Source organism: Pterocles gutturalis, unplaced genomic scaffold, assembly GCF_000699245.1.
Source record: "Pterocles gutturalis isolate BGI_N339 unplaced genomic scaffold, ASM69924v1 scaffold50213, whole genome shotgun sequence".
NCBI classification, from domain to species: Eukaryota; Metazoa; Chordata; class Aves; order Pterocliformes; family Pteroclidae; genus Pterocles; species Pterocles gutturalis.
Genome location: NW_010122376.1, coordinates 6,752 through 30,446, shown reverse-complemented (window position 1 = coordinate 30,446; position 23,695 = coordinate 6,752). Strand labels below are relative to the sequence as shown.

Here is a 23,695-nt window from a genome sequence, read left to right as displayed (position 1 = left end):
TTGTCTCTGCTTGTATAGCTAAGAAGCCCTAACTGGTGAAACCTTGGGAAAAAAAAACAAACCTGTATATCTATTTTATGGACTGTAGTCACAGTTCCTGTTTTGAAGTAATTTTTCAAGCTGAAGTTCTCTTACCCACTTTTTAAAAGGAGTCACTGGTATTCTTTATTTCTCCATGTATAACTTTTTTCTGCACAAAACTGATTTTGCCAGAGTGGGATCTGCCTGCTAGACAGTTCATACTCCTCTGTGACTGTGATGCCATCAGCATAGCTTCTTCCTCCAGGCTTTATGCTCTGTAGCATAAGCAGTCGTTCCCCCTACCTGCCATTTATGTACTTCATAAGTCTTTCACGTTACTTCAATAGTCTTAACTTGTGTTTAGGAATTAGTATTATTTACTACTCCTTTCAAGGGAGTGTCCATACAGAGGGTTGTTCAGGAAGGTCTGTTTTCAGTTTACTCCTGTATTTTGGTGGGGGCTAATTTTAAATTGCTATGACAAGTGATCACTAAGTAATTATTAAGATAATGTTTTCTTTTTATTCTAGTCAAAGAAAAAAAAGAAATCAAAAGGAGATGCTAAAACGGTTCAGGATATGTCACGTCTAGATGGAAAGGAAGTTGATGAAGGTACTGAACACATACACAAAAAACACAATTAGATTTATTTTGGCTTTAAATGCTGTTTAAGATTTACTTGTTTATGCTTCATAAAGAAACAAACTCATTTTGTCATGACTCCACAGTTGCATATTGTATGTGGAAATCTGATCTTTGAAACAACAGTATTTAATAACTTCAACTGATTTTAAGTTAAACTTACAAAGGTTGAGAGAAGTTGGGAACAGTAGGGCCCTCATGTTGTTCGTGTTTTGTTCTGTGAAGCAAAGTATTACCACATTGCCTCCAGAAAGCTAACCTTTGGCCATTTGTTCATGTTTTCAAACTAATGTTGAAGATGACTGCCATGTCTGTGATTTTTAAACTGAACCTATACTCAGACTCCAGCTTGATACGAAACAAGCTAAAACTCATTCCTTTTTGCTCTGACTTATTTTGTGATGTTTTCATTTGGGGGATGTTTTTAGGAGCCTGGGAAACGAAAATCAGTAACAGGGAGAAGCGACAGCAGCGTAAGCGAGACAAGGTCCTGACTGACGGTGGTTCAGGAGAATCAAATCTCCAAGGAGTGGAAAATACAGTTGCTGTATCCATTGAACAAATGATGCCTCCACCATCGCTTCCGGTTGGTCTCAGAAAAAATAAAGGTATGATGGTCAATAGGACTGTGAATGTCTTCTAGAAAGATGACTTGACTTAAATGCTTAAATAGTGACACTGTTTTGGATTTATGGTAGGTATGTTCGGAGGTGTAACTCCTGAAGTTATTTCAAGCCCTGTAAAGGTACTTCTCATTGTACAAAGCTCCCCCTTTTTTTGAGAGACACTTTCAGGGAAGCTCAGGAGAGAACATTCTGAGACGCTGGCCTTCACACTGGTGCTCTCTCGGTAGCTTCACAGCTGCATAGGTGTATGTCCCTGTTCCTTCATTTGTGCTCTGCTGACTTTGCCCTTTATGTTTCTGGAAACTTTGAAGACACGCTCAGCATTGCTGCAGGCACCAACTCCTTAACTTTTTGAACATTTCCTTATGGGAAGCTTATGCCTATGAGTTCTTTTCACAGATCATGCACTGCTTAACATGTAGACATTTTTTTCCAACATTGATTTAGTGGTACCTGTTCTAAAGCTGTTCATAATGGTTGGGCACACCTGACTGAGGTTAAGTAACCAATTATTATAGCCAAGGATTCAATAAGGAAATGTAGGCTTTAGCTTCTATGGCTGCTGCTGTTTAAGAAAGAAGTTGCATGAGCTGGTTTAAATTGTGTGTGGGCACAGGAATTCATATTTGTCTGCAGCTGAGAAATGATTTAAGAAGCTGAAAGAATCTGAGGACACAGTTTAGCTTTCTGACATATTTTAACCTACAGATCCAGTTGGTGCTTGAATTAGATGAAACTTGTTCTAACAAAGTGGCAAAAAGACTGAGCCTCGCAACTGTCTGGTACCTTGTAACAATATGTTGAAATTTGCATGCCTTACCTAGTGTTTTTATTGACACTTGTTTGCATCTCGACTGAGTGCATGGCTCTTGTCCTTGAGGACTAGATCAGTTGTTTCCTGTTTTGGTTTTTTGTCCATTTTCATATAAACACCTTCAAGAAATGGTAATTCCAACTGTTTACATACTCTGTGGCCAGCTATAACTAGTCCTTTATGCATCATGTCTGTGTATGTATCACCTTGTACCAGACACAGCTGAATTATTCTCATATTAAGCTAGTGTTTTCATGATGAGGTACAAGTTAGAAATAGCTACATATTTCTGAAATACTTAGAGCTGCCCTTTGCTTGGAAATGACAGCCTCTGCTTTAGATTTCTGCTTACCATTCTTGGGGAAACTAGGTAGAATTGTTAGAAATCTGTGGTTACTTGGGTTTATAGGCCCTAAATCCATTTTGAGTTTGTCCTGTCTGCAAAAGAAACACAAATAATAGAGCATTTTAATTTTATTCTTAAGTTTTCTGAAAATGTCTTGATTTACTTTGAGGTATTGATGGTTTTTGTCTTAAAATCTGAGTGATGAATACTCTTCTAGAAGATTTTTACAGGTGTTGCTGTTTGAAAAAAAAAATAACTTACTCTAGGTCTGTTTCCCCTTACTACTTAATCAGGTGATGCACTTCTGAATGCACAAGTTAGCAGCTCGAAGCCTGCAAAGGGGGAGTCATCAATTCCCCAAGGTAAAAGGCTTTCATTATTAGACATCGTATTTAACTAGAAAACTGTTTCACAGAAGTGAAAACACATTGTCAGTGTGGGATTTTGTGTGGTTACTGATCTGGGACCTTCTTATGCAACCGGCTTTTATGGCTATGCAAATTTTATACTTCTAAGTTGCAGTTACTTCTTAACATGTTGAAAACAATCTGTTACATGTAGAAAGAGGATTCTATATCTAGATTTTTTTAGGCAGATTACCTATTATACAAATAGTTACTTACAGAACAGTAAAGCTGATTCTCAAGTTCCCTTAAAAAATCTTTATGCTAGCTTTTCAAACTTTTTTGTTAAGGAATTGATTATTTGCTCAAAGAAAAACTTAATATAGGTAGCTGCAAAGAGCTCAAACATGCGAGTCCTGATTATTGTAAAGTTTGTACTTGTTTCAGATTGTATACACAAGTTCTTTACATACTCCTTTGAGAGGTATACTTTAAATACATTCATACTTTGAAAGAAAGGAAATATAAATGTATGTTTGCAAATAAATATACATGACATTATGTATGTCATACATGTAATCATTAAAATATTTGGCTAATTTTGGACTGTGATTGACTTAGTGAATCTTGGTGGTTTTCTGATATATTGCTGTGGCAGTGCTTGAATTAGTTTGGCATAATGAAATCAATATAATTGTTTATTTGTAGCCAACATTAGTGGAGTTCCTTTAATGAAAAGTATTCAGAGCAATTAAGCAACTCAACAAATGAGTTACTAAAAGCACCCAGGTCCAGAAAGTGAACCACTTTCTACTGCTTTGAGAGTTTTGCTTCACATGCAGACTTTCTGGACCAAAGCACAGAAGGAAGGAGCTGTATTCTTCAGAGAGCCATAATGGAAGGACAGGAGGCAATAATCAAGCTTCAGTAAGGGAAAGCCTGGTCATGAGTTAAAAAGCTCTTCATAAGATTGCCCAGAGAGGCTTTGAACTATCAGCCTTTATGATTTCCAGAACTTGAATAAAATTGTACAATTTTGAAGTTAGCTATGCTTTGAGCAGAAGGTAGAACTAGGTGACTTCCAGAGATCCCTTCCAACCTTTAAGTTTCTGTGATTGTGTGAGAACTTACTGTTCATATAGAAGTTAAATATTTGTGAGAGGAGAGTAGTATGATAAACACAGAATAATCAAGCTCCTGCTTCAGGACTTCAGCTGTCTTGATATCAGCTACACTTTAGTTTCTGCCTCTTTGCTGTCTTTGTTTTTGCCTTCCTCTAGGATGTCACATTGACTGATGTGAACAATGTTAGTGCTGTAGAGTTGCATAAAAGGTAGTGGTTTTAGGTACAGCAATGGTGATCTTACAGATGTCTGTTGGAAATGATTTGTCTAAGCAAATTTAGGTATATCTCGCCTAGTGAATTCCTTGCTGGTGGGGCCGCCTTGAATGTGGCTTGTTCATGCTGCCTGAGCTATGAGTTCATTTAAGGAATGAAATATTTAGTCTGTAGTTTTTGTTGGCGTATGATATTGACTTACTCGTGCATCAGGTTTTGGCTGACTGTTCAAGTGTTACAGTTGCAATATGCAGATATTTCTTAACAGAAAAAATAATCGTGTACAAATGATTGTTTACATTGCATAGATCAAAAGAGAGGATTTGATATACAGAGCCCTTTGAGAAAGATTTGTGATATAGGTCATCAGGCTGGGTGCACCACGTGACCCTTAGCCTCTATGTTTTATAGGAGCATAAATTAAAAATAATAAAAAAGGTTTTTTTATTATCTTTATGTCTTGGTGTACTATTGACTCCTCTCAAAGTGTACATTAAACTTGCTATGACTAGCAATTCCTTGGCAGGGTAGACTGTTGCAGATAGACTTGTGGCTTTTACCTTAATGTAATATAAAATATATTGTTTAGGAATTATTTTTAGAGTGTTACCATGATTTTTTTCCTCTAACTTTGATGGACTCTGTAGTCAATATGAAAGCTGTGCTCTTTGCAAATCTATGTAGTGTTTGGGAAGCATTTTCTAATCCTTAGTCACTTCTTCTACTTCCTGCCTAGAGAATTGCTGTATGCAGTTGTGAAACAGAAATTATTCTCTATTTAGTGCATTGGACTTCCCACAGATCATCACCATTCTCTGTAAGATAAATTACCTGACAGTGTTGGAAGCACCCCCATCCCCCTTCATTTTTGTTTTTTAAATCTAGAGGCACTGGTTCACCAAATTGTCAGCCCTATGAAGAAGGTGACACAGGAAGGAGAGTGCAGTTTGGTGCTCTTCGAGTTAGTAGACAGATGGTGTGTATCATCTGAACTGGAAAATCAGCTGAGACAGAGCAGCAGCTCTTCTGTATCACACTGCTGTAGCAAAGCTGCTATTCATTTTTATGTTGTTTTTTTTGTTAAGTATATGTGCATGGAAATAATATTTCAATTCATCATCCAGTTCTTGTTTTATGTAAAGCTTTCGTTATGCTTGTATTTAAGTTTCTCCAGGATTGAGTGAAAGCCATACAGTAAATGGAGGAAGCTGGAATGAGAAGTCTGTAAAAATCTCCTCACAGATTGGTGTAGGGGAGGAGAAATGGACATCTGTTCCCTCAGCTGCAGCTGGGAAGAGGAAGACTGAGACATCGGCTTGGGGCCAGGACACTGGAGATGCTAATGGAAATGGAAAGGACTGGGGTGTAACCCTGGTGGGCAGGCCCTGGAAAGAGCGTTCTTTGTTCACTCCTATTGGTAAGCTATTCCAAAGAAAACTTGCTTCACTTAGATGTTTTGTACATAAGTATATTTTTTTTAGTGGGGAATCTCTTGAATAGCTTTATATTTGTATATAAAGAAAATCTTGTAGTAGTCTAGTGAAATGTGAACTAAGCAGTTTCTGTTTAAGTTCCGGTGGCTTAACATCTATGTCTCTGTTTATAGTTTAACTTAGATTGTTGGAGTTTATCTGAAATAAAATTATTTCTGTGAAGGAATCAATGTTTTTATATCACTTCCCTAAAATTCTGAAAGCAATTACTAAGTCATTTTGAAATGTAACTTCTTTTTTTAAAGAATGTCTTAAACCCAGGTCGTAAGTCTATTCCATTGATAGAACATGACCAAATCAACTGTTTGGTTTTGACAGATGTTTGTTTAGGCTCCAGGCATGAAAATTGTTCAGCTCCCATGACATTTGTGTTACACTGTTTTTCTCATTAGAAATTGTTCTTAGTCTTCTCTGGTAACATTTTTTTACCTTTATCACCTGTACTGTACATAATAGTAATGGAGAAGAGAGTTCTTTGTTTCTCTCTGGGCAGCAATCCTCAGCTTATTAGTAGATGCTGCAATATGGTCCTTCCCACTGTTTAGTCCAAGTGATTCTCATCTCTTCTGGAAAGCAGTGATCCTTTGTAGTCAGCAACATTGCTTTAGTGTAGACCTCTTCTTTTTTTCTTGTGTATTGTGAAATGTGGTGCCTGAGACTGTACCCGGCTATGCCATTGGAAGCTTTACGATTGCTGAGTAGAGGCAAAGGGCTTTTTCCATACCAGCTAGCTGTGTTCTGTGGATGCTAATAAGGTAGTTCTTGGTGACTGTGACCAACTTCTTGGTTTTGATACTGAGAATATATGATGCCTGACCAGGCTGATTTGCTTCTGGTAGAATTACTAGTTTTGTGGGTGATGGGAGAACAGTGAATGTCTTGTATAATGACTTCAGTAATGCTTTCAACACTGTCACACTGTTATTGTTTCCAAGTTAAGATGCTTTAAAAACTCGTAAGGCTCAAAGGTAGTAGTTAGTGAGTCATCCTCTACCTGGAGCCTCGTAACAAGAGGGATATCAAAGCGCTCTGTACTCAGAGCTGTCTTGTTTATCATCTTTATAAATGTCCTGGTGGAGGCAGCAGAGTCTTGTTCACATCAGATTCCCAGATTACACCAGACTTGAGCAGGGAGCCAGCTGATACAGTCCAGATCAGGGGTGCCATCCAGAGGGACCTAAACCAGCTGGGGAAATGTGCCAGCAGGAACCACTTCTTGGACACATCTGAAATACTCTGCCCAGTTTTGAGGGTGCCTTCCCCCAACTAAATAAATATAATTCTAAATAAAAACTGCTATAACTCCTAGTAGTTCTTACTTAGAATCACATTCTAATCAGCTGCTTCTTTTGACACATTAGTGCCACTGATTATTTCTGCTTATTTTCTACCTTACACTTAAGAGTCAAGTATATCTTAATTTTTAATCAATTATCTGCTTTTTGTCAGAAATTTTTTTGAACTCAGTTCTGTTCTTTAACATACATAGAATTTGTTCCAAGCTAGGTTTCATCTACAGAGTTAATAAATATGCTTTTCAATAACTTGGATGATTGCAATAATAGGAAGAATAATATTATGGGGCTCAAAACACAATTTACTTTTCCTTTGTGAGAAGTTTATGTATAGAGAAGGCTGTAGAGGGGAGAAGATCTTCTAAAGCCTGAAAATTGTTTCAAGCTGAATGTTCATACAGTCACGTCTCTATCAACACTAATTTTCTCATGTAATAAGCAAAATAGTGCCCTCGGTTGTGTGAAATGTTAACACGGCTGGAACTTCTGCTGCTTTTCTGGCCCTATCCATAATTAAATAGCTAACTTTTTAAACATTGCCAGCAATGTGAAGCACATTTTTCTTTTCTTTTCTTTTCTTTTCTTTTTTTTTTCCCTCTTCCCCCACAGCTGCTTGGAATGTGGATGCAAGGATTAATACCTCTGAACAGAATTCTACTTCTTTCTCTTCATTTGGATTAACTCCTGGAGTTTCTGGTATGTTTGCCCTTCCAAACATTTTTCCACTCTCTTCTACCTCACCAGGTGGAAATAGAATTTGCCAAGTGTTACTAATATGCATCTTTCTCATTGCTTTTTGAAAATAGTACTGGTAACTGTAAACAAGTGGAAGACACGTTTTATGAAAGCCTAGAAAGCTTTTTTGTTATGTGCAAATTATGCAATAAATTAACTGTTTTAAATTGCTAGTCGAAAGCTAGATCAATAAGAAGGCACTGTTTCTTATTTAGCATTCCTGTTTGTGTGTTAAGTCTAAATAATGGGCATTAAGAGATTGTGCAGTATTTCTGTGTCTCAACTTGAAGGTCCGAAGATAGCTTTCTAGGAAAGTCTGTTTACCCTCATCTTCTGGGAGATTTGTTACTTGATAGTTGGGGTTTTTCCCTTTAAGGAACTGAAGCAATACTTTCAAAATAGATCCCATAGGCAGGATTTGAAGTCCTGAGTCTTTTCTCTGTATGACAGGTGGGAAAGCTGAGCTCTAGGGTTTTCTTGTTTTAAAGAGTGACATTGCTATGGAGTACAAACCTGGCTTCGTAACAAATCTTGTGTGTTAAACTGCTGACATAAGTGCTACAGTAATTTATTATACAATAAAGGGATCATATGTCAGGTTTTCTGCTCTTCCTTGCTTACTCCCAATATTTAATGAGCTTGGCATGGCTATTTTCTTTTAGGAAGTAGCTGGCCAAGTACTTGTCTACTTAGGCTATGTTTACTTGTGTTGCAGTTGGCAGTCTTTTAACTGTAGAACTCAAACTCTATGTCCTGCAGCTCACGAGTGCTTCATTCTCTCTGTACATCTGAGCCAGGATAACAAAGAAGTTATAAATTCCATGGTCTAATTTATCAGACTTTCCAAAGAACAGTTCACTTCATGAAGACTTACAGAAACCTTGTTTTAAAGAAAAAGAAGAAAGTATTAGTTGTACAGAGTTTTAATAAAATAACATTTCCCAGGGGAGCCACTTTAATTCAAGTTCAGTCTCTAGGCTAAAACTTAAAGTTCAGTTAATAAAGTGGGACAATAGACTGATCTGAGATTCATTTGCAATAACACTGTTCCAGCTTTAATGAAGAGAGAGGTGTGAAGACACCAAAGTTATATTCATCATCTTTGATGCACCTTAGCCAACAATGTTGTAATGCAAAGTGGGAACATGAGTAATATTTCCTTCTTACTTATGACTGACTAGCAAAAAATGCAAACATGTTAGAGTTCCTGTCATCTGAGGTATGTTTTGCAGAGGTGTTTATAAAATAGACACACCCAGGTAGCCATGATCCCATTTAAACTTCATTTCAAAAGTAAGTCTCGTCATAAAGTAATATATTAGTTTATTTTACTCTCACAGTTAAAGGTTTTTTTGTTTTTCTAAAGTGGTTTCTGTTTGCTGATAGCTTATTTTTCTTAAAATAATAATGTTAGATGTTTAACACTTTCCGTTATCATGGCTGGTATTGGTCTTACTGTTGTTTGTCATGCTGCTTTTATGTTCCTGAAACCTTTCACTTGAAATGAGAATTGGATTCTTAGTAATGATTAATTTAATTGCTATATCAGCAATGTAGTTGGTAAGGTTTATTTCTAGTACACTTTTCTTTTAAGCTTCTCCTTGTAAGAGTTCTTAGTGATAAAGGGTAATAATTTTACTGCCTTTAAGATTTCATTGTATTTTTCAGTTTGAGACTACTGTAAGCCTTATAGACTGCTGATATTCACCATTCTTCTCTTTCTTCCATATTCTTCTCCTGACTTAATTTTGTCTTCCTGCAGTTCCCTCATTTTCTAAATATATCTCATTTTCAAGAGCCTTGTAGTTTTCCTGTCCTGTGCAGTCCTTAGAATCAGATTTTTTTCTTTGAGCCTTCTGTCTTCCTTTCCTACTTTGATTGGAATTTCTTTACCAAAGAAAACTCAGGAAGCTTAACTTACAATTTTATTTATTCCCTTTCAGGATCCAACAATGAATCAGTTTCTCAGGCTGGTACTTCTGATTTTCAGTGGGATTTAAGTCATGCTCAACCCCCTGTTGATGATGAATGGTCTGGGTTAAGTATGTTCCTCTAAAATGTTCATTAACAAAATTTTGTTAACTACTGTTACTTTACTTATGTACATTAGATACTTAAATTAGCCAGTTGTGAGCATCTGAAGAAAACCCTGGAATGTTTCACTTCTGTAAAGCTAATTGATGGTTTGAAGGAATCAGGAAGAAGTATTTTGACAAATGGTAGTAGAAAATGGCTAATTTTTAGGAAAAATACTTGGATATTGAAACTTGGAATGGGAAGAGAGCTCATGCATTTTAAGGTAGTTCTGGCTTTTGCTAGAAAATCTTGGTAATCAATTAAAACACTTACTGCAAATAAGGAGAAAAATCTACTGCAAATCTGAAATTACTGTAGCTATTTATAAGGTTGTGTTTGAGTCAGTGAGTTTGCTTTTACATGTTTGTACCTTACTGAAAGCTTAATGTAAGGTAAGACTTGTATTTAGTCTCACTTTCTCATTTATAGAGTCATAGAATCATTAAGGTTGGAAAAGACCTAAAGGATCATCAAGTCCAACATTAGGAAGTTCTTATGTGTATAGAAAGCATATGCAGGATAAAAATCACTGAAATTACTTGGGAATTGTAGTATAATTGGTGTTTACTCTTCCCTTTCCCCTCTCTGCCAGCTTCTTGTTTAATGACTGCAAAAGTGGAATGGATCGATGCAGTCCTTGATTCCACCAGCTTTGTCATGACTGATAAATCGTTTTGAAATTAGTCTTTTGTCTTTTATCTGGTTTAAGGATAAGGGATGCACATTTCCGTTATCATTTGAAAGTGATCAGTTTTATGTGTTAACAAAAACATAATTTATTCACATTTCTAAGCATAGAATGTTTATGGCCATAGCTTCCATTAATAGAGTAATTCAGTCATAGGTGTCAACTAGGTGAAGTGTCCACTAGCCGAAGTGGGGAAATAATGGAAGTTTAGGCCAGCATGAAAGACAGATACACCTTACTGCTTTACCAAGTTCAGGACAAGGAAATTAACTGTATGTATAAATACTACAAATTTTTATTATCAATAAAAATGGATTTTTTTCTTTAACCAACTAGTGAGAGGGCAGTAGATACACCATGAAGTGTTGGTCAGTTAATTGTTTTGTCATATCAATAAATTTTAGTGTTTGAAGTGTAATTGAGGTAATATTTTTATGTGAAAGCAAGGGGTGAAAAAGTATTATAGGTAATCTTAAGATCTCTTAGTGTATTTTTGATCTCAGTGTTTGCAAGTAAATATGATTTGGTTCATTACTGCTTTTCATTTTGACGTAATTTTCAAATGTTTAAACTGAATCTCACTGTATTTGGCAGACCAAGTTGGCCTCTTCTTCAATTTGGCATAGACTGAGGGTGAGAAATATTTGTGGTGGTAATATAAATGTGAAATGAAAGATGATCTTTTACAAGGTGTTCTAGTTTGAAGTCGGCTTGCTGTAACTTTCTACTAAGCAGACAGTCTAAGGCTTTGTTCTTCTTTTCAGGTATTTTTAGTTTTTACATAACTGACACTTTAAATCTGTCGTTCCTCTGTGACAACATAAATACATGCCATCACAAATGAACGATAGCAAAATGGAGTGGGGACTTAGAGTCTCAGAAAAAAAAAGATTAAAAATGTCAGTGTTACAAGGTGACTTTTGGCTCAGTAGGATTTACACTTTCGGATATATCACTTGTAAAGGATTCTTACTAAAGTAAGATTGATCATTTTTACTGTCCATCTTAATTTTTTCACGAACTAGGAAGATTTAAGATAGAGGAAAAACTCTTAAAATTGTTCTTCTTCACATAGTCTAGAAAAGTACCTCAAAGTAATTGCATGTAGCTGGCTGCTCCTGTGACTAGTTTGTAATCTGCTCTGTAAAATAACTTTAGTTATTAAAAAAAGTCTTACTCATTACTTAGAAAACTCTTCCACCTATCATTAAAATATTTACATTTTTTCAGAAATACAGGAAATTAATATTTATATCTTGATATCAAGAAGTGGTTTTATGTATTTTTTTTCATTTGTAAACTGTCAAAGAGCACCTGTAAAGTAAGGAGACATTCCTAAAAATCTTTTTAATCTTTGTAGATGGACTTTCTTCAGCTGATCCCAGCTCTGATTGGAATGCACCAGCAGAAGAGTGGGGAAACTGGGTAGATGAAGACAAAGTTGCTTCTGTTCCTCAACCTGTAGAGATATCTGATGTTCAGAAGGTAAAAGGTGATATTTTCTCCTTGGCTCCAAGACTTTGCCCTTACCACTGCCATTTCTTAAAGTAACTTAAGAGTGATGATAATCTCTTATCTCTTTTATGATGGTAAGAGCAGCATGGTTGTGTTTAATGTGTACACAGAGAAGGATGATGCTGAATTTCTTATTGAGAAAACAGAAGACACTTAGCTCCATGTCAGATCTTACTGTCTCACTGTAATAATATAAGGATTACCTTATCATTGTAGACTAAGAGAGGATTTAGATCTGTTTTCATAAATACTTTTAACAATATTTAATTCCCTGTATGAAAAACATCGTTTCCATGCCACCAATACATGGTGCACTGTTGCCTTTTTCACTCACAACTCCTGTTACCTACATTACCAGATAGTGTGTAAAGAATGTGGACTTCCTAAAATGAACTGAATAAGATTGTGTTCATTTATACTTTTATATGCAATTGAATTCCTTATAGATACTAATTTGTATTTAGTGCTTAGAAAGCATGTTTCACTGTCATTTTAAATGCTAAATACCCTATACTCCCATATGCAGGCTTCAGATACTGAACGAGAAAAGGCAGAGACAATTCTTCAGAGTTCTACAAGTGGGAAATCCAAGAAAAAGAAGAAGAAAAAGAAGAAGCAGGGTGATGAAGCTAACTCTCCTGCACAGGTAAATGGAACAAAATCTGAATAGTCTGAAAGGCAGTTTGTAAGAAATTGACAAAATCACCTTATTTTTGTATATTAGTGACTTCTGAAAAATTATTTTGGGGAAACTAATTTCCTTATGGTATTGGATTGTCTGCTGTTGTTTCTCAAGAGTAAAAGCAATCCTCGTCTTATTAATATTTCCTTTAATTTGGATGATTCTGTGTTTAACTTCTGAATACAACATAGTTTTGCTGGATTTATAGAAAGCATGAAATATGAAGCAAGTACTTATCCTGAATTATTTGTTTTCTATCAAATCAGGATTCGGTACTATAGGGATGCTTCCAGCAGAAACTTTCTTCTGCATGGGAAGCTGCCTCCTCCTGTCCTTAGAAAGACAGCTGCCTTGGTGGGCATAGTTAGCTAGGAGAACAAGAGAAATTGAAGTTTTCTCTTAGGCTGCCTTAAAGTACAATTCTACAATAATGTAGTGGTTATCTGGGGTACTATTGTAGCTTGATTTATATGAAATGGTAAGTGTCAATGCCTCGAACTCAGTAGGTGGAGCTACTCTGAGGCAGATTTGAATGAGATATTATTTGCAAGCTGGGGGTGGTTGGAGTTTTCTGTGTTACTTAAATAGCTTTTGAAGAATTACATTGAAGCAGATTTGTTGTAAAAATAGTAAAAGCAGATTGCACTTCATTTGGCAATTGAATCATGTTTTGAATAGATGAAAACAAGTACTTTCGTAATAGGAAAAAGTCTTTAATAGCTCGTACTCAGAATTTATCCTGCTTCTGTTTGTAGTGACAGCCATTCATAATTTGTATTCCTTACAAAATGTTAAATGCTCAGTTGAATCTGACTAGGTGAATTGGAGAGAGGGGAAAAGCATTACTTCAGTCATTCTTGCTTTGGATTTGCTTTTTATGGTTATCATGCATTCAGTCTGAGTTTTATTAAAACAATTTAAAAATATTAGGTTCCTATTACATAGAATTCATGCACCATTGTCTATGTGGAGATGGATGCTTGTGTCAATTTGTAGAGTTTCTTTTGAGGCAAATTCAAACTGAAGGTACTAGGACTGCAGCTTTTTTGTAATTTAAATCAGTCATGTTCTGGTATCTGCAGTGACTCTAAGTGTTAAGATTAATAGGTTATGGTTAACAGGTGTTTGCAGATGTCTTGCATGGGTCATAAGGTCAGTGAGTGCATTTTGAAATATTTTTTTCCATTGCCTGTGACCTGCCTTTTAAGTTGCATATGTCAAATGGAATCCTACTGTCCATATTAACATAATCCAATATATTTATTCTACCCATTGGTCACAACCATTCTGATTTTCTTACTTTTTCTTTCAATCCATCAGTCTATGAGATCATCAGTTTAAAGATGAGAATTTCTCTGTATTAAATTTTTATTAAAAAATGGGGTCTGTTGCTTGATAGGAGCAGACAGAACTGCTAATACATCACAGATAATTTATCCTTTTCATAGCAGTTGACTAACTTGCCAGTACTACTTCACACTCACTTAAAAGTCAGCATGTTCATTTAAACAGCATTATCTTGCTCACTGATTAGACTTAAGTGTTCACACTCATACTTGTTGATTTCAGTGTTTGTCAGGGCAGTGGAAGCTACCTTCAGGGCTAGATGTAAGGCAATGTATATGCTTTCCTGTCAAGAATCAGCAGACTTGGACTGTGACTGCATTTTCACAAGCTTCACTTATTTCAAGAGGTTCTTCCAGTTTAAAACTGGACACCTGTGTTCTATTTATTGTTCACAACCACAGGATTCTTCTGGTGCTATAAACAAATGTAGCTACTCTAATTCCTCATGTAAAAATGAAAACTTGCCACCATTAGAGTGTTTAAGGAGTAAAGGTTGAAACTTTTGGATACTTCAGATATATTTTCAGTTTCTGTATTGTGAGGTTTGTTTTACAGGCATCATGACAGACTAAATTGGGTTGCAAAAATATTAAAGCTTAATATATGATAGAAATCTCTAAAGGTTTTATACAGAGCTTGTATTTAAAAAAATTTTACTCGTAACAAAGCACAGAACTGTGAGCAATCAAGTCTCATAGTGATACTTTTGCAAAGTTTTTAGAGTAACTTCAGTTAAATTTTATAGCCTTGTAATTTCACAGGAGTATGAAGTGCAGTTCTTTCAGAGATTGGGATTTTTTGATATTAAATTTTATAAAGTGTACTGCTGTCTGGGATTGATTGGTTTCTATGGGTATTTTTGTATTCTATAAATTGTGAGTGTTAGCATAGCCTAATATTCGCCTACTACTTTAATTTTTTAGATAGATTTCCTTAGTTACAGATGCTGATTATGGCAACAAAACTGGTGTACAGGGAAGAAAAGTCAGAACTTTACTGCAAAGACAGGCTCTGTTTTTTTTTCCGTCCCTTTATAGGACACTGAAGAACTGGATAGAGAAGCTGGAGAGGAATTTCAGGAGGATACCTCAAAAGTTCAACCACAGCAGGAAATAGCTTTTTCTCTGAAGACCATAAGTACTAGTGAACCAGCTAAGGTAAGGATACAAAATTGGGTTTACGTTACCATTTCTGATTTGGCAGTGCCAAATTTGTGTAAGTAAGATTACAGTAAGAATACTGCTTCAGGCTATGTGCTTATGTATATAAAGATGATTGAGGAGTTGAATTTTATATGTAGGTCAGTTATGAGTTTTAAAAAGGATGTCTACTCTGAAAAGCAGTATCTATCATCTGTTTCATGGCTGTCAGGATATTTTCTGTTTTGAATATTCAAGCAATAGTTTAAATCTGGAAACCTAAGAACTAATAGGTCCAAGCACAAGATTAATAGTGTATTTTACTGTTTCCCTGCAACAGAATGAAGTGTTACGAACTTATATTCCGACTTAGAAATCAAATTTAGACTGCATTTGATGTCTGTGCTGAGCTTAATATTAGTAACTGAATAAGAAGAGTTTTTATTTGAACCAATTCACAAACTGCTTGCTTCAGCTCACAGTTGAAACAAGTATTCTAGAGAAATACATGTTCTCTCTAATCTCTGTGCAACTAGCAGCGTTTTTAGATAGTTATCCTACAAGCATCACATTGTAGGAAGAAGTAAAGTATTTAGTATTTCTAGTGGTATTGTTTTTGTGCCTCATAAAGAGTCAACAATACAAGTCAGACAGCAGTTTGGTACCACAGCATATCTGTTGAGAGTATTGAGTTTTACTTCTTAATTGCTAAGCATTTGTTATGTAAAGATAACAAGGTCTTAAGATTCAAATTAAAATGTTAGAATGGAATCCTTCATGAGAAGCTGCATGTGACCAAAGAAAAAATATAGAAACTGTTTATTGAGAACACGTATCTTGAAAAGCACATTCAGACATATTTTTAGCTTATTCTAAATATCCTGCACTGTAGTAGAGCTTTTACTTTAATTATTTAGTTGAGGTTCAGTTGAACTTTTATTCAAGGTTAGCAGCAGCTGCCTATTCTATCTGACTAGTGCAAAGCTGGATTTTGTGGGAGTTTTTTGAAGCTGTATCTGAAAAAACAGACATCTGCCTATGTGTCCAAGTGGCTTTATTCCTGGCATTGTGTGGTTTTGGTTTGGAGGCCATAGTTGAAAAACGCATAGACAGAAAATTCATACTTGGATTGTGACATCAAGGTAGTTAAATTTTTGACACCTAGATGTACTGGTGCATGCCAAAAGGCTAGCTTTTGCTGCTTAGAAATCTAAATTGATTTGAAGTACTTGCCAGCTACATGTAATGATTCTTTTGATTTGCAGTTAGATACTCTCTTTTTGCACAAGGTGTCAGCACTACCAAAACTGGGCTGGTATTTTGGAAGACTTTGCTCAATTCTTTAGTGTTTAACACCAGACTCAACTTCCTAAATGATTTGGTGGCATCAGCTCTGATGTAGACCTACACTGTGCAGTATTTTTGTGGGACTTGAGTGCTCCTGTTGTGTTAGTCAGTGGCAATTCTGTAAAACAAGACGTAGTCTGTATTAAACTTGGTGTAGGAGCAAAGGACAAACAAAACGTAACAACGTACCCTGGAATTTAGTTGGACTTTATAAAGGACAGTTTGCGAATTGTTGTATCTGACAATACAGATGGTCTGTCGGTCTTTATCGAGTCTCCTTGCCATCAGATTTGGCTTTATTGTTATTTCACACACAGAAAGATGCTTTCTGATGTTGTTTGACTTGGCTGTTCCAAGAAGTTTTAGGAACAGTCTGTGACTGAAGTGTGAAATAGATGACTTAAGTTTCCAAGGTAGGTAAAGTAGTCTTGAGCAAATGCTCTAAAACATGAGAACCAAATATGAGGAAAAATAAACTGATATTAAAGTACAAATAAGTTATTTTCCAGAATATCCTCATAAAGACCAGAAAAAGTTGAATATTGAACACTTCTGATTTTTATCTGGTGATGATATTTTTTTCCGCATATTACATATTGGGCTGCATGGAAACCTTTGTTATTTTATCAGTAGGCACAGGTTTTAAATTAAGAGATCTGTTTGGAAATACTTCACTTGTAACAGTTTCACAAGTCATTACTTCATTAATAAATTGTAGAATCAAAAGAATAACAATTTATATTATCAAATGGGCTTTATTCATTGTTTCAGGTTTCCTTTCTGAACTGATTTGTTAACACAGAAAATCCTAGCAAAGAGCAGTTCCCAATTTTTACTGTTTGGTATCAGTTACTCACTTCCCCTCATCCAAAATTCAGGCAGAATTATGGTATTTGGAAAAATGTCCAGATAATGCTGTATGTACATTGTTAGATTTGCAGTAATCCTGTATGCTTTAACATTTAGACTGCAACCTGTTAGTCAACCCGAGACAGCTGTATGCTATTTAAATCTCAATTGAGTTGCTTCACCTGAAGGCAGAGAGTGACTGTGTCTTAACAAACCTATGACAACAGTGACCTGAATCAATTACCTTGCACAACTAGGAGGCTTTAACTCCTCCTTCTGTTTTAAAGGACACATCCATTTTGTTAGAGTTCATGTGTTTATGTAGCTAGTGGTAGCTAACCATTAGACAATGTTAGAATTGGCTAAGCTTGGAAATCCTGTAGGATGGGAATTCATTTTATCAGTATGGTTGATATTAAAAAAAAAATCAAGATTACCGTATTTTCAGCACTTTAAGGGAAATATTGAAATAATAGTTATTAATAACTTGTTTCAGTAAGGGCACAGCAAACTCCTCTGTTCCTAAAAATCCTAAATTCATGTGTTGAGGTTTTTTTTTTTTATTAAAGCTGTTTAACTTCTTGCTCAGTATGATATGGTTAAGGATAAGTAAAAAAAGTTTCTTTTTCCTCTTCTGTATGTTCTGTCTATATTTTTGAGATCCTTATGTTTCAGTGATGGAAACAGTACAAACTGGTAGCTGTAATCTAGGATCTGTGTCCATCCACATCAAGGGTTGGATGTAGACTTCACTGTTTTGTTGTGATAGCTCCAGGTTCTGGCTGTTGTGGCACAATTACAGCCATGACTTCTTAGTAACATCCTAAAGTTCGGGGTTTATTGCTTGACTGAGGCACTGTTTTCTAACACACTGTTATTTGAAGCCTTTTGTCAGTGGGTCACCTGCTGTGGCATCGTATGTTTATGTTCTGACTTTCCTATTGGAATGGCAAAATGTTTTGTGCATTTTTGCTTCTGTTTTACTGTACTTTAATTCCAGTAAGTGCTGCACAGTAAGCCACAGTTGCATCTTGTCTCTGTAGTGGGAACTTTCTAAATAGACCGGATAACTGGAAAATACTAGGAGTATCTTTTACTTGGCAGTTATTCCTACATTAGTTTCCACTAAAATACTTTTTGACTGCTCTTGCGAATATCTGTTATTCTAATATAAGCACACAGTGTTTTGAGCAGTTGATGGGAATTACTTCAAGTGCTTTCTAAAGACTATAAACGTTTTATTTATTTTGGTTTTTGAGTTGCATATTTGGATCTATACAGCTTGCCTGTTTGCCTTTCAAGTGAGTGCATACATGTCACCATCTTGCATCTCATCTGAATGTCTATTCTAGAAACTTTATAGGATTTTAGTGATTTTTAGATTGTTCTCCCTTTCTTTGCACGTCATATATTTCAAGAAAAATGTGTGTGCTGTTTGCTGGTATGCAACTAAAAGTTTTGGCACTAGATGGCAGTCATAGTCTTGTAGCCTTGATTTAAAATTTTGAACTATTTTAATATAGGCTTAATTTTTCAATGCCATCTTTCCAGCAGCTGATAAGTGTACTGACAAAATAACATTGTATTAGGAGGGTTTTTTTACAGTTGTTTGACTTAATAAACTTTTGGAAACCTTTTTCTGTTTTTCAAATAGCCGGAGGAGGCTCCTTCGCTTGCTGTTTCTACTGAGCCATCTGTAATTGTATCAGAGAGCGATTCTGACAAGATCGCTTCCCAAGTGCCACAGATGCTGCAAGAGACAGATGTTTCTAGTCCCAATATTAAGCAAAACACTGTGCCTCCTCCACAGAGTAAGTATCTCTCAGTACAGTTCATTAATCTGAATTCAGAGTGTACTTTTTTCCCATAGACCATGTATAGTCAGAACACTTTTGTCGTTTGGGTGCAAGGTGCTGTGTCAGGTACTTATGTATTTCATTTATATATCTTGCCATAGTTTAATTTTTCGTAGAATCACAGAATCATTAAGGTTGGAAAAGACCTCAAGGTTCATCAAGTCCAACCGCCAACCCACACCACCTAACTCACTAACCCATGTCCCGAAGCACCACATCTACACGTTTCTTGAACCCCTCCAGGGATGGTGACTCCACCACTGCCCTGGGCAGCATGTTCCAGTGCCTGATCACTCTTTTCAGTGAAGAAATTTTCTAGCCTAAACGTGCCCTGGTGCAGCTTGAGGCTGTTTCCTCTTGTCCTATCACTTGTTACTTTAGGGTAGAGGCCAGCGCGCACCTCATTACACCCTCCTTTTACGTAGTTGTAGAGAGTGATGAGGTCTCCTCTCAGCCTCCTCTTCTCTAGACTGAACAACCCCAGCTCCCTCAGCCGCTCCTTGTCAGCCCTGTGCTCCAGACCCTTCACCAGCTTCGTTGCCCTTCTCTGGACCTGCTCCAGCCCCTCAATGTCCTTCTTGTGGTGAGGGGCCCAAAACTGACCCCAGGATTCAAGGTGTGGCCTCACCAGTGCCGAGTCCAGGGGCACAATCACTGCCCTGCTCCTGCTGGCCACACTATTGCTAACGCAGGCCGGATGCCGTTGGCCTTCTTGGCCACCTGGGCACACTGCTAGGTCCATGGTCAGCTGGCTGTTGACCAGCACCCCCAGGTCCCTTTCTGCTGGGCAGCTTTCCAGCCACTCTCCCCCGAGCCTGTAGCATTGCAGGGGGTTGTTGTGACCAAAGTGCAGGACCCGGCACTTGGCTTTATTGAACCTCGTACAGTTGGCCTCAGCCCATCGGTCCAGCCTGTCCAGATCCCTCTGCAAAACCTCCCTACCCTCAAGGAGATCAACACACCCGCTCAATTTACTATCATCTGCAAACTTACTGAGGGAGCACTCAGTCCCCTCATCCAGGTCATTGATAAAGATGTTAAACAGGACAGGCCCCAAAACCCATCCCTGGGGAACACCACTGGTGACTGGCTGCCACCTGGACTTAACTCCGTTCACCACGACTCTCTGGGCTCAGCCGTCCAGCCAATTTTTTATCCAGCAAAGGGTATACCTGTCTAAGCTGACAGGTACTTTTTGAAGTACTGGGGCAAACCTGCTTTCACTGTGAGGGAAAACTGGCTTAGTATGCTTGAAAGACTGAAAATGCCTGGCCTTGTCCAGGCATTGTCTTGTTCGGATGTACTCTTCACCATCAGGACTGGAGCTCCATGCTGTGACTTAAGTAGTTGTGCCAACACTGTTTCAAAGGCCTGCTTGGAAGTCTTGAGTGGAACAGATGGGTACTAACATAGCAGTTGACAGGATGTTTAGCTACCAGAAATTTGGAGATAATAACAAGCAATTCAATTTTCAGCCTGCTGGGGGGTTTTTTTGAATTCTCAAGTTAGCTCATTAATATAATTTTCCATATGCTTCCGTGAAATACAGTAGTGGAGGAAAACTGTTGCTAGTATGGGAGTAGAAGGGTATTGGGTGATTCATTTATTTTTGTTGTAGCATAATAGCGCGTACATCAGGCTGAACTACTGCAGATATATTGCTTTTTTAAAATATGCTGTGTCCAGTGGTGTCAAAAGCATCCTTTGTTGTATTCAGCAAAAGTGCTTGTACCAAAGTACTCACCCATTAAGACAGAAAAATTACAAAGAAAGTCAGAATGTGAAAGGCATTGCTTTAAAAAAAAAAAGAAAACGTTGTTTGAATTAGACTTTAATGAAATTAGTAAATACGGACATTTCGTAAGAAGTTCCTGGCTAAGTGTTGAAGTACCGAATCAGTTTTTTAATGCCTGCGGAAGAAACTAGATGATTTCATAATATTAGTCTCATTCAGCTGCACTAATTGGCTTCTTGGTTTTTAATAAATTAAACAACAGAATCTTTCAAGTTAATGTGTCAACTTACAACTTGTTGTTCTAGTTCTAAAATATAAAGGCTTTTGTGACTGATTCATGCCTCAGCAATTGAAAGAACATCTCTTATGTTTAGCATATAAAATATTTTACCTGATTTTTCACTTTTGCCAGCCAGCATGTTTCAAGGCAGTCTGTTCTAATAAAATAGCATAATGTTTCTTTATTTGATTATAGATTCCATGTAACCACGTAAGTTTAATCTTCTGACATGGCACTGGTACTTAATGGCTAAAAATAGTGTAATCTGATAAAAGGGAACAATTAATGTCAGTTGTGTACATGTACATTATTTCCAGTTTGTCAAAAACTTATAATGACCTTACTGTAAGCATTACATTAACAAAATTAATTACTTTTGTTGCATCTCACTTCTTGTATTTGTGGTGTAAAAAAGTAGGTTGAAATTAGCAAATTTTTGTTTATATGCACTTCATATTAGCCTATTTGGGACAAGCAGGTAAATAGAATTCTCCTTGAAAAATCATGCTAGTTCATTGTTCTGAATAACTTCAGGAGAATACAGGATGTACTATCCAGGATTTTAAAAGTCAATTCTGTGTAAATTTTCTCAGTCCTAATACTGTAGTTATGTTCTGTTTTTAGCAAAGTCTGAAGAAAGCTGGGAATCTCCCAAACAAGTTAAAAAGAAGAAAAAAGCAAGAAGGGAAACGTGAACTTGCGGAGATGGACATGTGTTGCTGAATACTGTCATGAAGATTATGCTGTTTATGCAATAATTTGTGAACATGTACAGAATTTTATATAAATTTCAAACAATTTTTAAAAAACAGAACTGCTGTGAACTCAAACATCTTTCAAAAGGAATCAAAGGAAAATAACCTTATGATATAGCAAACAGAACATGCTACGTTTGAAAGACATTCTGAAGAGTCTGTTTTTCCAACTTCTGGAGAGAGATCTTAATTAAAAAAAGCTGGTTTTACAACACAGTGCCCTGTTTACAACAGATTATATTCTCATCTACAGCTGCGGATAAAAGATTAATTTCAAGGAAGGGTTTCTGTAAAAATAATTGTCTGTACAATAGTGGGTGTTTCTTGCCTCTCTTGAGTGATGCGTTAGAAGCACAGAATGTCAACCATTTGAATTTGTTTCATGCCTAAATCAAAGTGCTTTGATTAAATACATAATCTGCCATATCTTTACAGTAAGTTGGTTAGCAAGTGTGCTAGCTATTACAGGAATCACAAGTGCAAATCATTAACCATTTGTACAGTCAGACCTTCATGGTTTATTATATGAAGTTAATAAAACTGCTTTGGGTTAGAAGTTTGAGAATGTGATTTGAAACTTGAGTATGGTTCATGAAGTTATTTTTGATAATGTCTATTACCTTACTTGAATTGTTGAAGATAACAGTATATTTTTAAGAATGCAACAATGTGCATAAAATTGGTTTTCTCCTTCATTCCCTACAGTTCTTGGTTGATTCAGACTCCCATCTAAAACTGTATACTTTCAACTTTTAAACTCATGGAATGAATTTAAATCAAAACGTTCCCTTCCCTTAACACTTTTTAACTTGCCGTACCCAATTCTCTTCTGCCATACCCAATTCTGTTCTGTTCTCTATTACTGAAACTCTGAAGAAAGCAAAGAGAACTTTTTTCCACTCACAAATTGTTTGGGATTTCAAAGATCTGTTGCAGAACTGGAGTGGCTTCAGACAGCTTTAATTGATATTGTCAAGACCAGTTATCAGGAACACATTTTTTTACTGCCTTAACCTGTAGTATGTAGAATGTGTCTAAACTTCTGGACAGGAGTTAGTGTTTTTATATAAAAAAAAATAAAAATTCATGCGAGTATAGCAGTTGTGTAAAATAAAGACCATTTCCCGCTTGAAACTGTTAATTAAAATGGTGTTTAAGATGTGTTGTCATTTTCAGGCACTGTGTAATTACATGGTATCAAACTGGCAGATGTGTTTGTGTCTGTAAGGTGCATGCTCAGCCATGTACACTGTAAATAGCCTTTACAAAATTTGTTTGATAAGGATGGTAATTAACATCACCTGGTAAATTCAGTTAAAGAGACAAGATTTTTTTGAAATAATTGACTTTCTGGTTTCGGGGCACAAACAGAATTGTTAACAGCTGTAACAATGTGGTACTGATGAACAACCTTGTACTGTCTTACTGTACTTGACTGCAGTTCACCAAGGTGAGGATAGTTAATGCAGCAAGCTGGTTTTAATTGTACTGAAAATGCACCTTGCTAATGGAGAGCTTTCCTAATAAATGGATACTAACTTGCACAGGTATTAACCCCTGTATATCAGGAACATTTGACACTCTAAATTGATTTGTTAAAATAAATTGAGCATATTGACTGTATTGATTTATTTGCTGGGAGGGAGTAATGCCTGAGACTGATACCTGTCAAGATTCATGTAGAATACATTTACAACTGAAATACAGGTTTTCAAAGTGTATCTTAAGGCAAACACAAAAGTAGGTTATTACAAAATCATGCAGAGTCCTT

The 23,695-nt window shown here is 36.4% G+C and overlaps 1 protein-coding gene across 1 annotated transcript; it reads left to right on the top strand.

The window, feature by feature from the left end:
* Positions 1 to 599: 599 nt before the first annotated feature.
* MTDH (metadherin) lies at positions 600 to 22,474 on the top strand. The gene is made up of 11 exons (XM_010077493.1): positions 600 to 633; positions 1,092 to 1,271; positions 2,743 to 2,811; positions 5,298 to 5,549; positions 7,530 to 7,616; positions 9,599 to 9,697; positions 11,780 to 11,904; positions 12,461 to 12,580; positions 15,001 to 15,120; positions 18,953 to 19,109; positions 21,794 to 22,474. The coding sequence occupies exons 1-11, from the start codon at positions 600 to 602 to the stop codon at positions 21,862 to 21,864; spliced, it is 1,314 nt and encodes a 437-aa protein (XP_010075795.1). The 3' UTR covers positions 21,865 to 22,474.
* The last annotated feature ends 1,221 nt before the right edge of the window (positions 22,475 to 23,695 follow it).

Bases quoted from the DNA above. Each gene is read 5' to 3' on its own strand.
- MTDH (XM_010077493.1), top strand. From the start codon at position 600: ATGTCACGTCTAGATGGAAAGGAAGTTGATGAAG. The intron at 2,812-5,297 runs GTAAAAGGCTTT...CTTGTATTTAAG, and splicing joins GGAGTCATCAATTCCCCAAG to TTTCTCCAGGATTGAGTGAA. The intron at 9,698-11,779 runs GTATGTTCCTCT...TAATCTTTGTAG, and splicing joins TGATGAATGGTCTGGGTTAA to ATGGACTTTCTTCAGCTGAT.